At 44.7% G+C, this 26,643-nt stretch overlaps 1 protein-coding gene across 1 annotated transcript in view; it reads left to right on the top strand.

Annotated features, from left to right (window-relative positions):
- Positions 1 to 26,643, top strand: part of PGM5 (phosphoglucomutase 5) — a 172,995-nt gene that overhangs the window by 132,050 nt on the left and 14,302 nt on the right. Inside the window, exon 10 of the mRNA XM_084771729.1 lies at positions 10,713 to 10,847. Within this exon, the coding sequence (XP_084627855.1) occupies positions 10,713 to 10,847 (135 nt within the window). The remainder of the gene's footprint in view (positions 1 to 10,712; positions 10,848 to 26,643) is intronic.

Here is a 26,643-nt window from a genome sequence, read left to right on the forward strand (position 1 = left end):
ATGTCATTGAGACCAGTTGTGGCTTTCTATAATGTTCTCTGTTAATTGAAAAAATAAGTGTCTTTGCTGCAGGATGAAAGCCGCACTTACTTGTAATTATAAGGATAAGTATTTAAAATGCAGTTGGGACTTACACTGGTTTAGGAAAGTGCCATCAGGAGGTTCATCTCTAAGGTCCATGACCTCATCAGCCTTAGTTAGTTGGGTTTATGGTACCAGGCATAAATTCCCTCATATTAAGTAGGCTTTAAATCCAATTAATTGATCTACCTTCTTGATGAATTATTTTATTTGTTCTCCCTATCCAAGATTTCCTATCTGAGAAAATATGAATAATAAATGGCTACCTTATGTAGTCACTTGGAAAATCAGATACTGCAAAAAGAACAAAAAGAACACTAGTAAATGATTAACTAAACTTACTTGAGCAGCCTTGAGAACACTGGAGACGTAATAGAGGTTGAGCATTTTACTCTCTTGACCCCCAACACTGTAACAAATGAAACAAAAAGAACACCCTGTGATGGAAAGACCTGGGCATTTGATGAGTCACAGATAATAAGGAAAGCAAAGGGAACATAGACTTGGCAGGGTGTCATGTGAAGATATGAGCGAGTCCCTGGTTTCTGAGTCATCACTCAGTGATTCAACTCACATTACACCCTGCCTCCCCCTCCCCCCCAACACATACGTTCTGATTCAGGAAGGGAAAGGTTCGTTAAGGCAGCTTAGTCTCCTTTTTTGTCCTTACTTTGAGGTCAAAGTCAGGAAGCAGATAATGGGGGTGGGGGTGGGGGGAAGCCATTCCACATGCATCTCTAGAGATAAAATAGAAATGCTGTTCCAACCAAATTGCTTAATCCCGTTGTGGTGATAAGTCCCTGGCCAGCCCCATGGCCATGGAAATGTTCAGGGAATTGTGTCTTGTCCAAGACCCTGCAAGGGTCATGGCAGGAGCAAGAAGGAAGCCCGGAGGCCTCCACCCCTACTTGAATTCTCTGAATTCCCAGAACCTCCTTTGGTTTTCCAGCCTTCATAGGATTCACTGACTGTTTTTAAGCTGCTGGGTATTTCACTCTGTTTGGAACCAAGAACCTACTGGATTTGGAAATAGCAATTCAACAAGGCTTGGTGCCACTGCAGTTATTCCCCATTCTTTTGGGGGTAGGGGGTGGGGGTGGGGGAGAATCTGTCACTGATTATTCTCAGGTATAGGAAATACATGAGTGAACAATGCTGCTTTCTCCAAATTCAAATGGGAGAAAATAAGCCCATAGTTATAATGTGAGTAGGGGAAGGGTTTGATTAAAATATCGATGAGTCTAAGACGTTCCCAGCAACAAGATGAGGGCCACTTTGGCATGCCCTGGGAGTCTGACTCTTGCTGCTGAGCCCTCTCTCCCATTCACCACCAACTTCCCAAGGAACATATTAGTACCAAGATAATCTCCTACCATTGCCTTATCCCATTTCCTACTTGCACGCCCAGTCCCATCTGTTTCATGCCCACAGCTATGAGATGCTTCAGTGCTGATGGTAGGAAATTTTTTAGTCTTAGGCCTGTGAATGAAGGGCCAGCTAGGAAAGGTGATCAGACACCGAGAGCTGGCGTATTGCCACCACAGTGGCCTCAACCCAGAACTTTAGCCTACAATCAGGAAAATTTGCTTTTACACGGGAAAACTTGATACTTCAGGAACAAAATTTAGCCAACGGAGACTCTTTCTCTATTCACACACACAAATCCGTGTTTTTATTTAGCATGCTCAAAAATCAGAAAATCCCACCTGTGATGAGATAATTCATGAGGAACGGCCCGTCTGATATTTAAAACTTGATGTAAACAAATGTGTGCCAGATAGCCAATAAGGAAAGCCAACCCCAATTTGCTTATGCATAACTCTGGGCTAACTCTAGGCATGTTGATGCTTCAAGTGACACAGGCTGCATGAAAACAGTTGGAGAAAGAAATTCATTTGGAGGAAAGCCTGCTTTGAAGCCCACTTGCTTTCTGACTTGTCATTTTAATGTGCAGGAACCAGGGCTGTCCTTTTAAATATCAGTATTTAGAAACAATAACGAAAGTGGATTGGCAGTCTGGAAATCATACTTCCATTCTTGGATGTGGTGCTTGACTTTGTCCCTTGGTGCCATCATCTTCTCCACTCTGCACCCAGAGAAAGTTTACTGAGCTACCAGCATCTACTGCATCATGCAAAGGCCCCTGAATGGTGGTAACCAAGGATGCTGAAACTCCAAAGCCAAGGGCTTCTCCCTTCAGGGATAACTGGTCCATCTTCAGCTTCACCCATCAACTTCCATCTCGTCCTTATCAATGAACTGCCTGAGAGACTATATCAATGACAGCTGCCCGTTGCTCTGTCACGTGTCATTTATTGGAGTGTGGTTTGTGCATCCAGAAGCAGAGCACTGGGAATGATTCAGTTGCACTGCTGAGCCCCACCAATAGAGTTTAGGTCTGAAAGCTGGCGCTGGCGCTCAGGCTCAATTGTCCTTCTGGGTAGAGTAACAGAAGTGTGTGAGGAGTGTGGTGTTACCATAGCAGGTATACTGTGACATTGCAAAACAATCTTTGTGATAAATAGGAATTTCTTTCCTAATTTAGAATATGGTAAAGGAAATTGAATTGCTTCACTCATATTCTTATCCATTGAGTGAGCATTTACCACACAGTTACTGTTTGTCACTCAGCCCTCTCTCTGGTCCTGAGAACACAACAGTATATGCAGGTTATCAGTTGAGGCAATTTGAGGTTGAACTCGTAATTACTGTAGAACTTATTGAACATTATTATTTTTAAGATTTTTTTTACCTGAGATTTTTTTTCTCATTAATTTATTTATTTGTTCACTTTACATCCCTGGCATGCTCTTTGGTTGGTGGTTCAGTTTCTGTGAATCCAATGGGCCCAGGTTAGTTGACTCTGTAGGTCTCCTTGTGCTGTCCTTGACCCCTCAACTCCCTTTACCCTTCCTCCTGCTCTTCCACAGTACTCTCTGAGCTTGGCCTATTGTTTGGCTGTGGGTCTCTGCATCTGTTTCTGTCAGCTGCTGGGTGAAGCCTTTTAGAAGACAGTTATGCTAGATTCCTGTTTGTTAGAATAGCAGAGTATCATTAACAGTGACAAGGATTGTTTCTTTCTCATAAGGTGGGTCTCAAGTTGAGCCAATCATTAGTTTGCTATTCTCTCGATATCTGTTCTATCTTTACCCCTACACTTGTAGGCAAGACACATTTTGGGTTGAAAGTTTTATGGGTGGATTGGTGTCCCTCTCCCTCTGCTGGGAGTCCTACTTGGCTATAGGAGGCAGAAAACTGATTTTTTTTTTTTACAAATGGTGTTAATCTAACTGGATGTCTGCATATAAAAAAATACAAATAGATTCATATTTATCACCATGCGCAAAACTTAAGACCAAGTGGATCAAAGACCTCAACACAAAACAGAATACACTATATCTAATAGAAGAAAAAGTGGGGAAGAGCCTGAACTTATTGAACATTATTATAGAGAAAGAACTTAGTTGAGCATGCATATTGGGGAACTAATCTAGACCAGGATTCTAGAAAGACCTTCAGAGGGAAATGATATTTGAGCCATTCCCAGAAGAGTAAGCAAGAGCTGGCTCAGGTGAGGCCATTGCATCATACTCTGTCTTCGATAGAATGTAATTATATGGCTGTTTAGCTTTCTTGACAGCACAGTTGATTATAGACAATAATCTCATGGGGTATTATGATATCTACAATTGTAATTCTCTACTTAAACAGTTTTGCAACACTGTTGTCATGGAAAATGAAAGCAACTTGGCTATCTGCTCTGCTAAATATGCCCTTTTAGTGGGACTTGTTGAAAAACTATTGGAAAAGGTATTATCTAGTATTGGTTTCCCTGGGATTTTCCTATTTTCCCTTCAAGGACTAAACATGTTGTTTCTGCTGTGAAAACAGAGTGATGCTAACATGTTTTCTTGTTAGTTAGGAGGCCCTCATTCTGCTTCTAGAGAGTTCAGTTACAATGAGTTCACCTCTCCTTGCAAAGTTGGTAGGTTTAGGGCTATCTTGTAAACTGTGAAGAGCACAAGTGTTCTTCCATCACGGGGACATCCTACTGAAACTCTACTGTCTCTGTGTGGTCACAGTGATTCAAAGGCAAGGTTGCATACTCTCACAGGAACTAAGAGAAGAAGTGCTGCTCAGACTGGGGTAAGTATTTCTGATTCCAAGGTCTCTCAGTCCCAGTGCCAGTGTGATGTAGAGTTAGCAGGGATGGGCAATAATTCTAACCAAGAAGTGGTACACATCAGTTGCCACTGGCCCACATTTGATGGTTAGGATTTTCGTGAGGAAAATCCAAGCAGCTTCTCATCACTTAAGGTAGTATTTGCTAGATGGGCGCTTTGAGAGAGAGCATCTAGTTAAAGGAGTCATTTGGCTTGATTTTTCCCAAATGATTCTTTCATTCTTTCTAATTGATGGACTCCAAAAGGCTTTGCTGATGATTTTTTTTTTAACTTTTTATTGATTCTTGTGAGTTTCACATCACGTACCCCAGTCCCGCTCATCTCCCTGTCCCCTCATATTTGCCCTTGCAATCTCCCCCCAAAATAAAATATACATGTAAACAAACAACAACGACATCAAAAACAAAGCATAGAAAACATCTTATCATGGAAGTTGTAGTGTGTCACAGTGTATCCCTCTGTCCACACATCTTAACTTGCAAATGTTCTTTGCAATAAGTCATTGGTTTGGTTCAAGATCTCTGGCTTCTGTGACACCATCAATATTGGATCCTCCCCGGGATTACTCCTGGTTGTCCTGTTGTTGCCCTGTGTCATGGAGATCCCGCAGTTTTGGAACAGCAGGACTGGCACTTTCATACACCCCAACTGTTTGCAGATGATATAGATTTTGGGGTGGGCCAATGCAGAGTCCTGGATCTGGGCCTAGGTGGTAGTTGAGCTAGTCAGCCGGCTACCTCTTTCTTATCCACACCACACACCAGGGTGAGCCCCCCTTCACTGCCCTGGCTAGGCCACCCAAGGCAACCATCAGTAGGAGGCACAGTCATCAGCTCTCCTGATCTCATGCCCTTGGGGCTGGCTTACCTGCACCTACACCTCCAGAGCCAGCTTCACTGTGCTTTCCAGTCAAGGTGTACAACTCTCCCAAGTTGTACAGCTAGTAAGAGGGCAGGGCTAGCTCTCTGGTCTCATGACCCCAGCGCCAGCTCTCCCAGCTCCTGCAGGTGGCATGGAGGGGAATGAGAACGGCCCCCAAAGGCTCATATATTTGGATGCTTGGTCTGTAGTTGATGAAACAGTTTAGGAAGAACTGGAAGGTGTGGCCTTGTTGGAGGTATGCCACTGGGGATGGGCTTTGAGGTTTTATAAGCCCACATTATTGTGTAACCTGTTACTGAGCTCTCTCTGTCTCTCTTTGTCTCTTTCCTCCCCCTTTCTCTGTCTCTGTCTTGCCGCCAATCTCTGCCTTATGCTTGTGGATCAGAAATAAGCACTCAAGTACTGCTCCAGTGTCATGCCTTTGGGTCACGGACCCTAACCCTCTGGAAGCTGAGTCCCCAATCTAAATGCTTTTCTTTTACAATTTGCCTAGATCATGGTGTTTTGTCACAGCAATAGAAAAGGAACTAAGACAAAGCCTGAATGAGAAAGTGTCTCTGGGTGTAGGTGTGCAGCCAGTGCACTGTACACAGGCACCCAGCCTAACAGGATAGCTGAAGTCTAAGTCCAAAGCTAGCCAAGAGTTGGGGGTGCTTTTGTGTTGCTCTCCTACCCAGGTGCGATCCCATTTTATAGCTCATACAAAGGCCCTGTATGTACTAGCTGCTGCCTTACTCAACTCATGTTTCCAATTAATTCTATGACTTAAGAAAGGAAAACAGGCAATTCTATGTAGGTTTTTTCCCCCCTGATATGTGTTCCATCCAAATCCCCTGCTCTATGGGCTGCATGCTTTCTTCTACAAAATATGGTTCAGACGTCACATGGCAGTGTTTTTACCTTGAAGCTTTCCAGATAAACGGCCAGGATTTCCTGTGGGAGATAATATCCACATTAGACTCAGAGTGTCTCCCAAGGTTGTCCGGCCTCCAGGTTCACATGCTCATGTGGCCAACTGACTGTACATGTGATGCTGTACCAGATTTCAGGGCCATATGCTGTTTCCCCCCCTGGAATTCATCCTACACCAGTATCCGACTAAGTCAGATGCTGCCAATAGTTGTCGGTAATGCGCAGTGTCTCCTCCCGCCTGGCTGCAACATGTCCTATAGTCTCCAAGCTAACATCTGGCAGCTCTGCATGGATTTAGCAACTAGCACATCTCTCTGCCTTGATTTACATGCGGGTTTAAAAAAAAAACACCCAAACAAAAACAACTCCACCAACATTCATTTATCAAACATTTATCAGAAACTTACTCTACATAAGGCTCTGAGCCAGCTTTGAGAATCATTACCAAACAGGAGACACTGGGCAGACACTCTGCATGAGAAGCAGTACATGAACATACGTCCTTTCGTGTGGAGCAGCATCAGGATGGCCTGGAGCCAAAAGGCCTAGAGGCTCTTCCTAACAGTGTTGGAACACTGAGCCAGTTTCCACGATCCCCTTTCTCCTCCACAAGCAGAGGACCACATCTGAGGGGTTTGGGGTCCTTAAGTGTTAAGTAATGACTATTAACAAAGAAATGTTTTATTGTTGAAGAAGCCATTTCAGGGGCAGACATGAGGAAGATAATAGTCAGGAGACTGATAACATCAACAGGTGATTTCAGAGGGCGGGCAATCTTCTGAAAACCAGTCTTAATTCTGCCTGATTTTTAAGAAGGGGCAGTGAGATAGCTCAGCAGGTAAAGTCCAAATAAATAGGACTGATGGACCTGAGTTCAATGCCCAGGTTCCCACATGGTAGAAGAAGAGAGCCAACTCCCAAAAAGTTGTCCTCTGACTGCCACACATAGAGTGTGGCACCTGTGTACACACCTCACTACCAAAACCACATACACAATGATAATAAAATATAATAAAAAATAAATAATTATGCACCATCATAAGACACCCGCTTTATGGCTTTATTGGTAATCATGTTTAACATCATCCAGCTTTAACATAGGAAGAATCACAGCACTTCTATGGTGATTGAAGCTTCCCAAGGCACTTTCCAGACAATTCTTGATACAATGCACCCAGCTACCCTATTAGCAAGGCTGTATTACTTTCCAGCTGGAATTGGAACACCTGGGAAGCGGAGGGGTTGAAAGCCCCTGGTGTTGATCTTCATCGTTGTCTTTTCTCTCTTGCTGAAGTTTCATTTGGCAGCTGGCTACACTTTCCGTTTTCTGCTATAAGGTTGAAGGGTAAATATTCCAGGCTGTGCATGATGTAATTGTTTATACCCGAGGCCAGTGGACACTTTTTTGAAGAGATCTATATAATAAATAGTTTCGGCCTTATGCACTAGATGATCTCTGCCACGATTATTAATCTCTAAAACCGTAGTGCAAAAATAGCCATAGGCAATCCCTAACTGAATGGGCGTGGCTGTGTCCTGGTACAACTTGATTAAAAAAAAGAAAAAGAGGGCCTGACAAATTTCACCTATAGGTTTTCTGTTGCCGACCCCTAAAAAGACAACAGCAAAAATAAAGGTAAAGCGTAACATTCTTATTCTTCAGGTGAAATTAAGGAATGGTAAGAAGGTTGGCCGGTCTTGTTTAATAGTGACTTTGTCCTTACTGATTTATTCATAATCATAGTGATCCATGCTGGGAAGAACATGGCCCGCGTTTGCACTGCAGATTCATCATGCTCATTGTAGGAAACATGCAGATCTCAAGGAAACCCAATCCAACTACTCAGACATAGGAGTGGTACTCAGGGACCAATCCCTGAGGTGGAGAAGCTTAAGGGAGGGTTAATTTTGGATCACGGTTGCTGTAGATAACAGCTCACCATGATGGAGAAGGCACCTTTCAAGTTCAAAATCTCTTCCTTCCTTAATCTCTAGTGGTCTTTTATAGCCAGAGGGAGAATGTGATTTCATTTGTAAAAGTTTAGTTATGAAATTATTACAAATTGATGATTCAGTGTGACCTGAAATCCTATATATCTCCTATTGGCCATTTAAAAAAAAAATCCCAGGAGGTTCTCATGGTCTGATAAAAGACTTGCATCTGGGAAAGGACCAGAAAAGGTAGCCCCAGGTTATTTGGCATTTGCAATGACAAGTGTGTCAAGTACCTCAGCCTTAGAATTGCTTTAATCAATGCATAGACAAGCCATACATAGTCCTGGGAGTGATGAGTTATGCACTGTGTGACCCATATTGTGACAATGAGAATGTAGCCTTAAACATGAGTAACAGATTTGAAAGCATCTGTTAAAATATCAGAGAGCATAGCTGTGGGACTCTCAGGGGTCTGTGATTTTGAACATCATTTCATAGCAGGTGTTTTCCGGATAGTAGGAAATGTGTTCTTTTGCTCCATTTGGTATTATGTTGACTGTTCTGCTCTCTGGTGGCAAAAGCTAAGAAACAGTTTTTGATGTTTGTAATAGATGACTCCAGGCTCATGAAGGACAAACCTTGTGTCTTTGCCTTCATATACCTCAGACGTAGTCCAGAGCTTACTCCATAGGGCCACGTTTGTATGTTAATCCAGTAAATAGAAACTAGTATGCAGTTGCCAGTAAGGGAGATGATTCCCATTGTTTGTGTTGAACAACTCTAAGAGAAATAAAAGCTTTGTGTTTGGGGAAACAAAACTTTTAAAAATAGAACGCTGTGCGGATGGGATCTGATGCCCTCCTGTATCAGATGTGGTCAGGACTGGGATGGGGTAAAGAACCGGCAGTCAGATCCACACAGCAAGAATGGCATGATTTTAATACTGGCCAGGTCATAACTGACAGAACTGGAAGCCAGGGACATTTTTTTCATTATTATTTTTTATTAATACTTTACATCCTGGTCATAACCTCCTCTCCTCCTGGTCCCACCCTCCCTCCCTGTTTCCCCCTCTCCCTGCCCTACTCCCCAGAGAAGGGGAATCCCCCATCCACCCACCCCAGTATACTAAGTTGCATCAGGACTGAGGACATCCCCTCTCCCTGTGGCCTAGTGAGGCTACCCCACTATGGGAACACAACAACAACAACAACAACAACAACAACAACGCAGCAGCCAGCGGCCCAGGCATGGTGGTGTATGCCTTTAATCCTAGCACTTGGGAGGCAGAGGCAGGTGGATTGCTGTGAGTTCGAGGCCAGCCTGGTCTACACAGCGAGTCCAGGACAGCCAAGGCTAAACAGAGAAACCCAGTCTCGAAAAGCCAAAAAAAAAAAAAAAAAAAAAAGTGGGCAGGGAGTCCATGTCAGAGCTGGCCCCCACTAGGCGACCAGGATGATGACCCCGAGCTGCCCATTGTCTCCACGGCGCCCCCGGGCTCTGGTTAGTTGGTTCTGTCGGTCCTCCCATGGAGCTGCTGTTCCCTCTGAGTCCTCCATCCTTCCCCTGACTCTTCCCCAAGACTCCCTGTGCTCCACCCCATGTTTGGCCGTGGATCTCTACATGTGCTTCCATTGGCTGCTGCTGGGTGGAGCCACTCACAGAGGGCAGCCATGCAAAGCTCCTCCAGGGACACTTTAATGATAAATTACAGGGAAAAATGTCAGATGTTGAAATCACCTAAGACATCTACTTTTTAAGAGGTAGCAACTGGCAGACACTCTGTTTTTTTCCTCTAGTCTTTCCAGTGCTTTTCTAATCAGACTTACTTTATTAGTTGACTTAGAACATATTTCCACCAGAAGTCAGAATATGATCTTATGGTCATAAAAATATGGTTATAATTTTGACTATCCTTGTCACTAATGAGAAAAAAACATAAAGTAGGGATGCAATGTTCAAAGTTTAAAAACAAAATTAGTCTTGGATAGCACCTAATTCACCTGGCTATAGCTTTGTACTATGCCAAGCTGGTGCCCAGCACTTCTAGGTATGAAAGTGTCGTGTGAGAGGGTCAGGTTGTTCTCAGCAACACTCATAGGTGGCATGAGGTGGTGGCCCTGAGGGCTTCATTGCAGGGTTCTGTCACTATGAGAATGGAAGGGGTGGAGTTAAACCAAATAGTATATGGGGTGGGAGACCTTAACCTTAAAGTGAGAAGCTTTTACTCAGCATGTTGGGGTACACAGGTAATATCAGCTCTTGTAAGGTGGGGTCAGGGTCTTCATGCAGGACAGCTTGGGTGCATAGCAAGACTCAAAATGGGGGGAGGGGCAGAGCATTTCTTATTGCAATAGATAATTTGCTTAATGTCTAGCGCATTGAGATTCCTAAGGGTTACTCCTGGGCTTTGGGAACACTTATTAAATGGTATCCTGTCCCTGTTATCTCCACTGTTTTTCAATTCTCATATCACTAGACCCCCCTCTCCAAATTCTGAGCATAGTTCGGCTCTTCAACATCTGCCAACGTTAACCACAAAGTAACAGAAATAGAGTCAAGAAGCCAATGGATAACCTCAAGTAGCCGACTATAAATTGGCCTGGCCCTAAAGGGCTTTGGTGTACAGAGCTGTTATGATTTCTGCAGCATGTATTAGTTAGCATTGCCTGCGCACTCCCTTGTTCACTGAGCCGTTTGGGATGTTCTTGGTCTCAGGGCCTGAGGATCATTTTCTCGGACGCATCACGACTTATATTCCGGCTCAGTTCCTCCAGTGGAATTCGCGCCACCATCAGACTGTATGCAGAGAGCTACGAGAGGGATCCCAGCGGGCACGACCAGGAACCACAGGTAGGAGATCGGAACCCTGCTTCTGGCACTTGTGTCTTCCCCTTCAGAGCTCCCCTGGGCTGCTAAGGAGAACACATGTTGATAGCATCAATGGAAGGCAAGTTGTGTGTGGCCTCAAGCAAGCTTAATTCATTCACTGAAGTGTCCGATGCAGGAGAACTTCTTCTCTACAGGATCGGTGAGGATTTCAGGCCATAACTTCTCAAATAGCGTGTCTCTCTTCTGTGTCCTGCAGCTTAACCTGGGTGCTTTTCTATTGAAGAGGTACATTGTGTACACAAGAAAAGTTAAAGTCAAATTGGCCAGACCCTTGACTGTGCTCATGAAAATTACAAATCTTTAGGAAAACCCTGTGTTCACATTAATTATGAATTAGAAAAACCCAGCATTGGACCATAACATTGAGGTAACCAGACAAATACCACTCTGGGCTTCCTCTCTCAGACTGAGGACACACAAGCATTTCAGTCATACACCACTGTACTTCCACGTTTACTAATACTGCAGACAGACTGACTTGACAGAAAGTAGCCGCTTCACCATTGAGTGAATGATGCTGCCCTGGCAGGTGCTCCTGCCTCCTTGGTCTTCCCTTTGATCTGGTTTGGTGGGTGCTTCCCTGGGCTGACACATTTAGCCATATTTCTCTTTGGAAACACAGACGGGCAGAAGTCCATGCTATTTCACGGTGCATTTGCTTAGGACTTCCAGCCTTAATCTGTCTGCCACGTTGGGGTGGGTAGTGGCTTCCTCGGTCAGTAGTTTAGCTTGTTCATGCTGCGTCTCTTTGGAGAATCTCAAAGATCCTGGTAATCCTTGTTTTGTGGACTCTCCCACTTGCTCCTAAAACTCAAAGATCTATGAAAGCAAAATCATCCCAGATGGGGAAGTAGAGGCCTGAGGGCCATTCTCAGGGTCACCAGGCATGAGGGGAAGAGCCCACCACCGGCATTTAGCTCTTGCCCTTTCTCTCAGGATTGTGAACTTTCCACGCAGGCTTGGGCCATGCTCTGCCAAAATAATTTGTTAGTGAGCACATTTACCCAGAGATAGAACCAAGTCTTGCAAGAACTAGATGGAGACTTACATTCTCTTTCTGAATAAAACTGTCTTCCCCATCTCACATTGCGACCGGAGATGAAAGGCAGGAGCTTCGCACTGGGTGAGGAATGATGTTCCTGGCCTCCCCAGCTCTCTGAGTCACTCTGACTCGAGAGTATTTCTTCTTAGCATTCTTTCCCCTATTTGCACAGGACAAGTGGTTAAGACACTTGCTTATTTTTATTTACCTCCTTTGCTGGGCTTTCTCCAGGCCATTAGGCCTTCTATATACAAATGAGTCTCCAAGGTGGTCCATAAAAGCAAATGGCAGTTTTGAAAAAGGTTTTCATTGAAGCCAAAAATTCACCACAGGCCTGCTTTTAGATGCTTGCATGGGTAAATAAAACAGAAACAGTGCTCATTTTTAGTCTGTTACTACATATTTTCCACCCTGTTTGTATACAAGTTTGCTAGTTGAAACGGCTGAGAAACCCTTTCCTTGATGGTGTCGGATCCCACTCATTTTCTCCTTTTCTAATACAAGAAGAGATTTTTTTTCCCCCAGACTCAACTGGATGGGGCCAAGCACATTTACTTTTAGCACAAGATCAAGCTAAGAGTTCTGTATTAAAATAGAATTCCTGATTGAAATAGCACAGACCGTTGGCTCGCTAGCTGATGCCCTTATTGCATAATAATACACTGGGATCCTGGTATAATAGTCAATTTAAAAGAATTCTAACCCCATTAGGGAGGGAGGAAAGGAGGGGAGGGGATTGGAGGGGAGGGGAGGAGAGGGGAGGAAGGCACAGTGGCTTATCTCCATCAATCAATGCTCAGGCCCAGCCAGGCCCTTCCATTGGAGATTTTAAGGCTTCTGGGAGATGTTGCTTTCCAGCACAAACTGCTTTTTCCTTTAAGACTTCCAAGAGGAAGAGGCTTTGGTTAGCCATTAACAGAGATAAAGATGTAACACTGTAAAGCTGCTGGCTCACTACTGACAGGCCGCCTAATGGGCAAGGACCAGTTTGTACTTTCTTTGATTCTGTTCTTCAGTTTCGCTTAGACTGTGCGCATGCACACACACCCCCACACCCACACCTGTTAAAGTCCTCTCTAATCTACAGCTCTGTTAAGCAGCTGTGTGTGTTTAACTCACACGGTTGCTGCAGTCATCCACTTTCTAGTTATTTCGCGTGAGGACAGCATTCCCTTTAGGTACCTTATCGGTATTTGGCTATTTCACTTTGCACATGGACTGTTTCTTTCTCAGACAATTCGAGCACAAGAACAAGGCAGCTTTAAACAGTTAGACTTGTTACCTTGAAGAGGAAAGTGTTCAAATTAGCGTAACGATTTCACTAGGAAGCCCTATGACGTGATCGATTCTCCTACAAGACCCCTCCAGCTACAGTTTCCTCTCTTGTCCTTTAGCAGAGATGGTCGTGCCATTTGCTTTAAGTTGATGTCAAGGCGTCACTTTACCTACATCAAACTGTTTTAAAATATTCTATCCACACTTAGCTATGCGTTGGTGGTGAATGAAGGGAAGACATGAGGAAGGTGTTTGCACAGCTTTGGTCCTTGGTGTATAAGGAGAGAGAGGCCCTCCAAAGGCCAGGGCTGAAATTTCACATAGTTTTCAAACATAGTTACTTTAATTTTACTGTCAACCAGGCCCCTAATGAGCTCTCAAAGCAGCTGCTGAGATTTGTAAAAAGGGTTGAGCCAAAATGGGTGGCGCTCACAGGTAACTAGACACGGTTCGGCTGCACCTATAGCCTTGCCTTTCTACGTCTTGTCAGAGTGGCTAAACACTGCGTTTGTGTTCTTCTCCTGCCCATTGGAGCCCATGGGTAGAGTAGGGAATGCTCAAGAGACAGTCAAAGGGAAAAGGAACACAATTTTAGTAAGAACTAGGTTAATCAGAGAACGAGGGTCACCGTGGGACTTATCGATGTAACACACCAGCCCACTCCCGTCTTGTGAAGGAGCCGACAACACACTCTGACCCTTTCTTGGACACTGATGGTTTGATGTATTTCTGATAAGCTGCATCCAGGAGATGACTGCCTAAAGCACCAGGAGTTTTGTGGATTTTATATTTAATTCATTTGTCAAACCCAAGCCCCCCTGCCATTTTGTTCTAATGGTCCTTATAATAACGTATAGTTCAGAAATAGACAATATGGAGCCACTTTGTTGTATATGGAGAGTGTACAGGCGCTTTTGAGAGTGAAATTGTCTACAGATACTTAGGTTGAGATTGGCCACTATCACCTGGCTGGGTGTTTACTCCAGCTACAGGTTTCCACCCTGTGGTAGACCCGCAAGCCTTCTTAGAAAGAGGTAAGGAGTGAAGAGTTAGATCAGAGAAGTTCAGCCCAGACTGTCATCAGAACCACTTGGATGGGGCTGGAGAGATGGCTCAGAGGTTAAGAGCACAGACTGTTCTTCCAGAGGTCCTGAGTTCAATTCCCAGTAACCGTATGGTGGCTCACAACTATCTATAATGTGATTTGATGCCCTCTTCTGGCTTGCAGGTATACATGCAGGCATAATAAATAAATCTTTTTTTTTTTTTTTTTGAGACAGGGTCTCTCTGTGTTAGCCTTGGCTGTCCTGGACTCACTTTGTTGACCAGGCTGACCTCGAACTCACAGTGATCTGCCTGCCTCTGCCTCCCGAGTGCTGGGATTAAAGGCAGGCACCACTACGCCTAGCTTAAACCTCTCTCTCTCTCTCTCTCTCTCTCTCTCTCTCTCTCTCTCTCTCTCTCTCTCTTAAATGAATAAAATAAAATAAAATAAAAGAACCACTTGGAGAGATATATAGAAACATCCATAGCTGACCCCCGTTCGGGATTCAGTTTCCTGAGGTGGGAGTTGAGATTTGTGGAGGTGCTTCGCATGTCGGTTTTTTAATGTCCCTGCATTGTGCCAGGCTCAATTCTACATATTTAAATACACTGACTATATTATTCCCCCATTCCACTGTTAATCCCACTGGTTAAGAATATGACCAAGACTACAATTTGTGTCAAATTTGAAGCAAGCTTTAATTAATTACTGGCCAGGATGATGGACTCTGGCCAGGTCCACTCCTGGGTTCCCAGAAAATGGTGGTGAGTCACATTTTGCAGGGACACTGTATTTTCCATCAGGTCCAGTCAGAGGCAAGATTTTTTTTTTTTTTAAAGAAGGCTTCCAATTAGACAAATGGTTAAATCCAAAGGGGCGGGGATTTCTTACCTGAGCTTGAGTTCAATGCTGTGTCTGGAAGTCTAGTTCAATTTTGTTATTAAGAGGTTTCCCTTCAAGGGCTGCAGGGATAGCTCAGCAGTTAAGAGGTTTATCTTTCCACGGGCATCAACTCTTTGAGCCTCTAACATAACTGGGTCCCCAGAACGCAGTAAAACTCAATTTACATCATCAGTTTCACCTGACCTCAAGACAGGGCCCCACTCGACTGTAACAGTTTGTCCTAGAAGAACAGCTCAGAGATGGCCAAGGAAGAAACGTGCAGGGCCAGGTATGGGGGAAGGGTGAGGAGGTCTGTGCCCCCTCAACACCCATCTTCCGGAGCTTTTTTTTTTTTTTTTTTTGAAGCTTTGTTACTCAGATTTGATTGATAAAGACATTGATTGTTGAACTCACTCTAGGGGCCAGGGAGTCACCACAAGTTCACACTGTAACCACATGGGTGTGTCCTTGTCAGACGTACCCACAGCTCCCAGACTGAAGACACCTTGTGAGTTTAAAGTTGGGTGTGGTCGGAATACAACCAACACAAACTCCCGCCATCCCAGGACATCCCAGTGGTGTTAGATCTATGCCAGGAACAAAAGCAAATATGTTTTTTAAAAAATCGTTTCAGACATATAAACCTGGGCAACAATGAGTTTCCTCACCACTACTTCTTATTAGCGACAAGTAGTTTTTTAACAACGTTGTTGAAAGGATAATGCTCTAAATACGTACCAGTTGTGTTTTGCAGCTAATAAATAGCCTGAAATTATTAGTTAAAAACTTGAAGACTAGAATTAGATGTTTATGATGTCAGACTTCAAAGTGACACAAATAGGCATTACTTAGCCTATTTTCATGATACACTGAAAACACACGTGGATATGAATGTATATATATATGTAATTGTATGTCCGAGTGAGAGAGCATGATTTTACAGTCAGACAATAAGCATATGGTAAAACAACATTTTGTTCTTTAGAAAGAAATCTGTGTAGGCATGTCTTAACAGCCACGTGTTTGAAGAAAGCCATGAGGAAATACTTCCTTTCTCCTTAGACTTTAGTATGTGTTGCTGTGATGTGCCACAGGGGTGGGGGTGGGGGTGCAGAGAGAGTTTAGAGAAGAAACACTTGGTGAAAAGTTGAGCTATAAGCTCTCTGGCCAAGTTAAGGAGCTGGCTCGTTTTCTTGGAGGAGACTGATGACCCAGACATCTTCAGAAATTTAAAAATAATATGAGGTGGCGACAGATGACCAGCTGTTCACCATGGCTAATGAATAAGTAATTTGAGGAAATAAACTCAAGCTGGAGAGGAAGAGGTTCAGATTGGCTGTCAGGACTGGTTCTCAGCAGTGATGTTTCCCCCAGCTGAGCAAGGATGGCTGGCTTGTGCTTTTCTAGAAGTCTCTATAGTTATGAAGATCAAATAATAATTTTAAAATATGGGCTAGGATGCAGAGATTGAATAAGATAAAATGCCAATTCTTGAGAGAGAGAGAGAGAGAGAGAGAGAGAGAGAGAGAGAGAGAGAGAGAGAGAGAGAGAGAGAGAGAGAGAGAGAATATGAGGGAGGGAGATCATATTCAAACTAGTGGGTGGGTTAGATTTCCCTCTAGTGGTACAGAAAAAAAAACAAAAAACAAACTAACCACATTTCACAAATATGCCACTCAGAGCAGAATTAATCTTTTAATAAAGGAAAAAGTCATATAAGTTTTGTTGTTGTTACTGTATTGTTTCTCTCTCTCTCTCTCTCTCTCTCTCTCTCTCTCTCTCTCTCTCTCTCTCTGTGTGTGTGTGTGTGTGTGTGTGTTTGCACATGTGTCCATTGGTGCGTATGGACCATGTTGGGTGTTGGGTGTTGAAGATCCGAATTCAGATCCTTGTGTTTGCACAACAAGCTTTAAACCTACAGAGACAACCAGCCCTGTTGTCCGGGTGTTCTGATATTTCCACTGGCCTAGTTGAGTTACTTCCTGAGGAAAACCACAACAAGATCAAATGAGCCACCAGATCCACAGTCCTCCCTTTTCTGGCCTTGCTGTTGAAGTCTGGGCTCAACTCAGCCATTTGTGTGTCATTTCCCTGGAGCTGAGAGGCCTCTGTGGATGGCCAGGAGTCTGCTAACATGTGAGGATCTGCTTTGGGCTAGGGGTTTGGCTGGCATTTCCCAGGGTGTCACATACATCAGTGCTGTTTAGAGTTTTGATGATGATGATGGGCCCTTTCCTCAAACCAGCCTTTGTGATCAGAACGTTCTTCAGTGCGCTGTGGGTGTGATGGCCCTGTCCGCCCTCACTGTGCCCTATCTGAAGCTCGTGAGAAGATGGACGTTTGCCAATGCACGCCCCTCATGTCAATCCTACAGCAGAACCATGCCACATCCCCTTTAGAGCAGCTTAAACAGAAGAGACCTTTTTCCTAAATGCCAGCTCAGAATCTCGAGGTGACAATCTGTCCATAAAGACCAGAGCGGTTGTAAAAACAGAATATGCAGTTGCTGATCAGTGGGTCTGACTGGGCTTCAGGTTGGGTTTAGCTTAAGGTTTACAAATCCTTAAAGGTTAAAAAAAAAAAAAAAGGAAAAAAATGAGATGTAATGTTCTCACTTGACACATGTAGTTCAAAACAAAACCAGAACTAGCTTTTAAAGGAGTGGTAAAGGAAATATAACATTTAAGTATTTTTCCTTCTGATGCTATACTGATGTTCTCAAATTAAGATGCAATTTCAACTCTTCCCGGGATTCTTTTGGGCCTCTGCTATGCTGGGTTTGAGGCACATGTTTAAGCAGCTATTGGTTAACCCTGCGCCGTTATGTCTGCAAATCATCAAATCTTGCTGGATCTTGCTTACTCGACCTCAGAAGAAAGCGTGAATGAGTTTGTGCCCGTCATACAAGTCCAGAAGGGTCACGAGGCACAGCTGCTCCTCTTGCCAGATGAATGGGTTTGACAAGCTGTGAGCAGCGCAATCTGGCTTTTCTAGCATCATCTTTGTTCCAGTCCAGCTGTGTACATCACGACACAATTTCAGCGCCGCTGTCTGTAGGAAGTTCCACATGGCTAGTGGTGACTCCGGCTTTCTTTGAAGCAGCGTCTTTTTGTGTGGCTAGTACATCATTGGCTTTGCTCATAAACATGAGTGCTAACAGGGAACCTGGTCAGTGGCTGAGACCTTTTGGAGGAAAGCCCTGGATGAGGTGTGATCAGCCGGCACCTAGAGAGGGCCTGCTGGGCTTCACCACAGTCACGCACCAGCCGGGGAAACACACCCACTATCAGAGAGGAGGTCGGTCAGTCAGCTGGCTCAGCTCTCCTTAGGCTCTTGGCTGAATTGAAGTTTGCCATCCTAACGCCGCATTGATACGCCCTGTGTGAGATGCCCAGCAGAAGAATCCCACGTCCTTGTTTTCGCCTCCCAGTAATGTTGGGATCCAAGAGGAGTCCAGGGTGGGGGTGGGGCTAGGGATCTTGGATGGCAGAATGCTCAGGTCTCCGGGAAGAAGGAAAGCAAAGAAAGGGTAATAGGGTTCGGGCTTGGAGTTTAGAGTTGTTTGGAGCGGGAGGGGCTCATTTCTTAGCAGATCTGTTGGTAGAAATTGCCCTGCGAGGTGCTGCTTGGTCGGCTGGCGCCTGCGTACTCCGTACTTCATGGTTTAGGAGTAGAACTTAGACGGGACTGTGAGAGTGGCTTCAAGTAATAGTTCCATCGTCGTCATTGGATGCAAAAGGGCCAGCAAACCAGGAGAAAACTGCCAGGGACAAGATGATTTACGACTCAGAATCCTGAAAGGGGGTGCACACATGCCCCATCAGATCACACAGGGTATACAAAGGAAAGCTGGGAGGCAGATGCGACAAGGAGAAACCTTGGCGTGAAGCCTCTATTATTTTTCTGTTTTTTTTTTTTTTTTTTTTAAAGATGTAGACCAGGCCAGGCAAGCAAGTTTAGGACTGGTAACTCTGAATAATTCCAGGAAACTCCGTTCTGGGACACAGGGCCTTGCGCTAGCTGCCTTATATCTGGCTTTGAGAGATGCAGGGCAGGAAAATGGTGGCCTAGGCATGAACCTAGTGAAGGGAGCCACTGGCCTGCAAGTGGGGTACACGCTAGGACGAGCTGTTGGGTACCTGTAAGACCTAGCGGAGTTCATAGTTCATGGTGTCTTTGGATACATTTCATTAAAAAAAAAAGGTTAATAGCATAAAATCCATTTTTAGTTCATAGTTCATACCCAAACTGGAGGCCAGGTTCTGACCAAGGACTGTGGCATGCGAGCCCATCCTTGCCTTTCAGCTTCTGAATGTGATGGCTGCACGTCAGTGATGCATGTGTCCAAATGTCTTCGTCTAAAGATTTTGTTTTATGAGAGGTAAAATGACAGGGCTGGAAAGATGGCTCAGCAGTTAAGAGCACTGGTTGTTTGGGGGACCTGTTCACTTTTCAGTATCTTCAGGACAATTTATGGCAGTCTGTGGCTCCAATCCCAGGGGATCCAGTACCCCCTTCTGGCCTCTGTGGGTACTGCATGTGCATGGTACATAGACATACATCCAGGCAAATACAAACGCACACAAAATAAAAACTATTTTTAAAAAGCAAAATTACAGTAGTATTTATGTGTGTTTGTGAATCTAGATGAATTTCAAGATTTTATAAAAATCTAGAAAATTGGCCAAATGAGATTAGACTTCTTAGCTTTTGACTATAACCAAACACGGAAAAAAAATTTTTAAGTCTATTTTTTTTTTCAGGTATTTTGTTTCCTATTGGAAAGTTTCTTTCCCCTCCTCCTCCTCCTCCTCCTCTTCCTCCTCCTCCTCCTCCTCCTCTTCTTTTTCCCTTTGAGCAGTTGCTTTGACATGATTTTAATAAGGTGAATAGTATTTTACCTGTGCTGGAAGAAAGGGGTTAAATGGACCGGAGAAAGACAGTTCTAGATGCTATCTCTGTCAAACTGTTAGAACTCAGGCACTTCAGCGGCTGCCCCCGCTGTGCTAGTGTGAAAAGCTTCTCTTGGAGGGTCGGGGGGGGGGAGGGGGTCAGGGACAGAAGCCTTAATGGTAACTCCCAGATTCACCCACACAGGCAACGAGTCTGTTCTTGCTTTCTGTTCTTTGCTCTTCGACACATCCTAGGAGCTACAGTCAGGATGGCCGGTGTGGTGTTCTCAAGGTGCTGATACACTCTGATGAGGTAGTCTTGAGGTCCTGCAGCCGTATGTGTCTTGCTGCCCTTCAGCCTGTAGGTGGTTGTGTATGGGTGAATCTAGCTGTTCACCCACACTTGTATTACATTGCCTAATTCACACTAACAGCCTTCAGAATTCGTAGTTATTGCAAATTCACCTTTACAAGCATTTTTATGTTTATCAAACTGCTTGGAACTTTCACTACCTAAAGGACTCTTTTTTTTTTAATTTTTTATTAATTCATTCATTTTACATCTCAATAGTTATCCCATCCCTTGTATCCTCCCATTCCTCCCTCCCTCCCGCTTTCCCCCTACTCCCTTCCCGTATGACTGTGACTGAGGGGGGCCTCCTCATCCTGTATATGCTCATAGGGTATCAAGTCTCTTCCTGGTAGCCTGCTATCCTTCCTCTGAATGCCACCAGGCCTCCTCATCCAGGGGACATGGTCAAATATGGGGCACCAGAGTTCATGTGAAAGTCAGACCCTGCTCTCCACTCAACTGTGGAGAATGTCCTGACCATTGGCTAGATCTGGGTAGGGGTTCGAAGTTTACTGCACGTATATTCCTTGGCTGGTGTCATAGTTTGATCAGGACCCTTGGGCCCACATCCGCCCATCATAATGTTGTTCTTGTAGGTTTCTAGGACCCTCTGGATCCTTCTATTTCCCCATTCTCCCATACTTCTCTCTCCTAAAGTCCCAATAGGATGTCCTCCCCTCTATCCCAGTTTCCTGATAAGTGAAGACTTTCATGGGACATGCCCCTTGGGCTAGTATGCAGATATAAGTGAGTATATACCATTTGACTCTTTCTGCTTCTGGGTTAACTCACCCATTATGATCATGTCTAGTTCAATCCATTTGTCCACAGATTTCGAGAATTCCTTGTTTTTAATAGCTGAGTAGTATTCCATAGTGTATATGTACCACAGTTTCCTTATCCATTCTTCTACTGAGGGACACTTAGGCTGTTTCCATGTTCTGGCTGTTATGAATAAGGCCGCTATGAACATGGTAGGGCATGAACTAAGGGACTCTTGACCAGCGGCAGCAGGCTCCTGCATAGAATCGCACGCTCAGGCCCCCTTCGCAGACCCGCTGAGCAAATCTGCGCTGTCGCAAGCTTGCAGGTGACGCACATGCACTTAAAAGTTGGAGACGCCGTCAGTAGATGACCTTTGAGATCTTTATTTCTGTTTCTGCTTAACAGGATTGGCCTTCCTTCCAGATAAATCCTCAAACGCCAAGCAACTCCCACATGGTTACGAGGGTAACTGGCCTCTGCCACTCTTCCCTTCACTGGAAAATTACCAAGAGCGTTGAAAATAATCCAAGAAAATAAAGTATTTCCGATGCTCTTGAAAATTTTTATTCCTGCTTTTCAGGTCAATTCACAAAAAAAGGGGAAGCTGGAAGATCAGGTTCACTTCGCGTCTCCATGGATACCTTACCTCAGTGTCAATCCACAAATGAACTTGTTTTCTTTGCAAGCTATCTTAGCTAAGCTGGAAGATTCAAAATAAGCCCTGGATGAAGTGCAGAAGCTTCTAATTTGATATTTTTCCAAGACACGGAAGTCTTGCTAAATTTGTTGGTAGACAGTCTAGCACAACTCGAGTTACTAGGAAAAGGGCAATTATTTAAAACACTTAGGGTTTGTATGCCGGCTGAGTCTTAAAGGCACAGAACGTGCCATGCTCCTATGACTAAGTGCATTCATAAAACGTACAGTGGCCCTCCGTGAGCCCCACCGATGACTCCTTTGCTGTGCTGTGTCCCTTCCCTTCCTTGTAGTCTATGGCATGAGTGAGTGCCCTGCTGAGAGGCCTGCTTCATGAGACTCAGCCAGCCTTCATGGTCGAAGATCTCCTGTCTCTGTGCCAGAAGGCCTCAACATTGTCGAGGTAGCCCAGTACTCACCATAGTTATCCTTGCTGTTGCCCTAGGAAGCTGGTACGTCCGTAAGGATCATGTGCCAACAAATGTTACCCTCGGGACCCACTGTTCTCACCATTGTCTTGTCCAACTGCAGGCTGATGCTCTTCCTTCTGGCTGACGCCAGGCATCAGTGCAGGGCACGGAAAACCATCTGGGCACCTCTCTGACCTAGGGGATGCAGCCGAGTTAAGTGGCTTTCGGTCAAAGAGCTGAGGACTCTCTGACATTCTCCCCCCCCCACCCCGCCTCCATTTATTTGTTTATTACTTTACATCCCCATCTCAGCCTTCTCCCTTCTCTCCTCCCAGAGAAGGGAAGGCCCCCAGTTGGTACCAATCCACCCTGGTATTTCACGTCACTACCTCACTACCGCACGGTCCTTTCCCACCACCACCACCGGGGAGTGACAAGGCAGCCCGGCTAGGGGAAAGTGACCTAGCAGTAGGCGGCAGACCCTGAGACAGCCCCTACTCCTATTGTTAGGGGACCCACACGATGGCCAAGCTGCACATTTGTCATTCTCTCAGTCTCTGTTCCATCTTTGCCACTATGCTTCTTGTAGACAAGACACATTTTGGGTTGAAGGTTTTATGTGTGGGTTGGTGTCCCTCTCCGAGTCGCACCCGGCTACAGGAGGTGTGGCCTTTGTGCTCCTTAACCTGTGTCTCAGCTTAGGGTCACCCCCAGAGATGCTCAGGAGCCCCGTTTCTGTTCTCTCTCCCAGTTCTCCTCTTCACTGGCTTTCCTCCCCTCTCTGCCCACCTGAGCCCCGCTCCTGTTAGCCTCCCCACCCCATCTCCTACCCAGTTCCCTCCCTCCATCTACTTCAGGTGTCTTTGGTGTTTCCTGTTCTGAGTGAGAGTCAAGCATCTTCCCTTGGGCTCTCCTGGGCTTCTTTTGTCATGTAAGCTTCCTTCTTCAAGAGAAACAAAATGACAGTGCTCATCTGCATATAGCCACGTGTGTGCCACCTAGGACGTTATGGGTTTCTACACGCCATATCTTACTCCTACCCCCATACAATGACATTGGTAGCCATAGCCATCCACGTTTTACCTGTGAGAAAACTCTGGCCATGAAAATCTGAATAACCTATGGCTTACAAATAGTACAACTGGTATTCGAACCTAGATCCTGGACCCAAAGCCCATGACCTCAACTATGGTGTTGGACTACATGACACCACAAACAGAGGTATTCCAAGTACCCCTCAGTCTGGCATAACATTACTAAAGACCAACTCATCCTCCCATGTAAGTTCCCAGATGTCATCCTCAAGCACCACCACAAGCAGGAAATCAGGCCTAACTCTGCCACCTTTTGTCCCCAAATCTCTCCCAGTGGACTAGCCCTCTCAGAAAGCAAATCCTCAAGGCGCTGGGGCCTAGCACACCAGCTGTGTCCATGAGGCTGTGAGAGAGCGGCTCTACAGCGAGCCTGTTAACTCTTTCCCAGAGAAGCAGTGTTCCCAGACCAGGGTGGCCTCACCAAGGATTGGCCTGAAAGGACGTAGTGGTGCTGGGCCCCCAACATGAAGCAGTGAAGGTCCTTGCCTGGGCCTCTGCAGTTCCTTTGGTGGGAGGAGAGAAGAGCTGACCTCTTCCTACATTTTCCTACATTTCCTTCAGCCACACAATACTGCGCAGGTCTGTCCCGCTGAGACCTCCTTGCTAATCCTTTTCCTAGCGGAGCTGGGTTGTAGTGGAATGCGCTGCCCCCGGGCAGTAGCGACTCTCCACCTGGGCATCTCTGTCCCACGCATCCTTATCACTGGACTTTCTCTTTGTTCCTTCCTTTCTTTCTTTTTTCTTTTGTTTACAAATGCTTATTTAGAAAAATAAAACATACAGTTTTCTGTTTTGGTTATTTTCCTCTTCTAATTCAAATATCAATAATAAATTAAAATATATATATTCCAGAAGGAGTGATTGACCTACCTGTACCATCCAAATGTCACTTTGTTGTCCAATTTCTTTTCATTTTGACCTATACCTATTTTTCTCCCCTTACCTTCCACCATTTCTTCTTCATATTCTATGATCTATCCATACTAAATCCCTACCTTCTAATATTACCATTCCCAGATGTTTACAGCTTTGATATTGTGATGTTTTGATTTTCAAAGAACGTTTCTATTAATTTACAACTTTATAGCTTTCTGTGCATGCAAATGGAATGTTTAACAGAAAAATGGATTTTTTTTCACAAAATTCTCAAAGAATAAGTAAAAATATTATTTACCTAAGAGAAGAATCCACAGTGCTTTTGGGGGATGCAGTGTTCCCCGGAGGAGGACTGGGGTACATGGGGACAGTTGTAGGTTGCAGTTCTCCATTAACATCCTAGCTCTAAAGCCAGGCCTGTTGGCGCACACCTTTAATCCCAGCACCCAGGAGGCAGAGGCAGGTGAGTCACTGTGAGTTTGAGACCAGCCTGGTATATAAATCAAGTCCAGGACTGCCAAGATAACATAGAGAAACTCTGTCTCACACACAAAAAAAACAAAAACAAAAACAACCACCCAGCTCTACTATGAAAAGGGTTAGCCAAAGAGACCTGTGAGGCAGACCTGTAGCAGCTTCATGTGGCTGTAGAAAAGGTTTCCGCCAAGGCAAGAGACCCTCATGGCAACCCCCACTCCATTGTGGGTGGTAACAGAAGCGGAACCATGACAGAAATGGAAAACAGAGTCACAAGTCCGAGAACTACTGGATCCCCAGAAGTTTCACAGAAGGAAATGAAGGAAGCTGACAGTAGCTATGCCTTGTGGTACGTCTTAGAACCTCATTTTCAAACAAGATGGACAGCAACCAGTAAAAGTTTGCAAGTTACCTAAAGAGACTTTAGAATCACACACCAGAATCAACAGACCTTATATACATCCAAAAGAGACCCACGGGTGTGGGAGTTTGTCTGGTAAGAGTATAGTGCAATTATTTTCACTGTATGAATAGAATTCAAACACCAGATAGAAAGTCATTAGCAAATATCTAGAGATTATTGTTTTTAGAATCAAGATATTGAAGGCTGGAGAGTTGGCCCAGCAGTTAAAAGTACTTGCTGCTCTTGCAGAGGACCCAAGTACAATTCTCAGCAAACACAATGGTACATGACTGTCTGTAATCCCAGTTCCAAAGTCTGACACCTTCTTTTGGGTTCCTTGCACACCAGGAACAGATGTGGCGCACATACAGAAAAACATAGACAAAACAGCCATACACGTAAATAAAAATAAACAAATCTTTAAAATAAAAAAAATCAAGATGCTAAAATTTTAAAGAACTAAAACTGATAGTTGAAATGAAAACATAATGGTTTCATCCACAGCAGAAGAGATTGTTAATGACTTAAAATATGTCCACAGAAACTAGATTACAATACAGCTGGGGAGATAAAGGGGGGAATGGAAGAGATGGAGTGAGACAAGAAAGTTACTTGAACTGTTCTAAAGTGATTAATTGGTCTCAAAAGGAGAGGTGAAAGTGCTGGGGTACAGGCGAAAACCTGGAAAGGTTATTTGTCCAATGGGACTAAGTGGTAAAATAGAAGGTACAATCAGCAACCAGTTCGTGTCTAGATACCCCAGACTGAAATCACAGAAAATGAAGGACAAATAAGTCACTGTTTGATTGACAACTGATTTTTAGCAGAAACATTGAAAATCAAAGGACCGAAATCAAACCGTTTTGAAGTCCAGTGTAGTGACACTCTTCTTGCAAAATGAAAGCAAATGGAAGAGCTCTTCCAACAACCGACACAGAAAAGCTGTGCATCAGCTGAAGCAGAAAAGCCACGCATCAGCTGAGCCACACATTAAGAAGCACCCCCACCCCATAGTGCTGGGGCAGAGGGACATTGTCCCAGATGGATTTGGTGCAACAAGGAATAGAAACCAGGAGTGCAGTGCCTGCATGGTTTGGTCCTGGAAACCCGACTGAAGCTAGAACAGACTCACAGAAGGAAAAGCTGGGATTGGGTGGTCTGTGCTCACCGTGATGGCAGGCATCAGCTGCAGTAGCAACCCGAACCCCAGCGTGTTTATTCGATACACCTGAATCAAGAAGATAGATTTCTTGTATACAGATGAATAAGGGGTGGGTTTATGGTACACAGCTGAGCAAAGAGACAGGGTTAGCTTATCTGGGCAGGAGGTCTCACAGGGAGTTGTCTCGGGCTCCTGCCGTGCCTGAGGAGGAAGCTGAGGCTGATAGTTTCTGCACACGGCACCAGCATTCACACTTGGACCACAATGAAGGTTCTGTTGTCCCTCTGAGCCTGACAAGGGAAAGATGTTGCTGTTTGCGTCAGTCTGAGGCACTGAGGTCCCTGACAAGGCTGTGCCCATGTAAGACAGTGCACATTCTCCAGGGC

The sequence above is a fragment of the Acomys minous genome, assembly GCF_964271855.1.
Source record: "Acomys minous genome assembly, chromosome: 2".
Lineage (NCBI taxonomy): Eukaryota > Metazoa > Chordata > Mammalia > Rodentia > Muridae > Acomys > Acomys minous.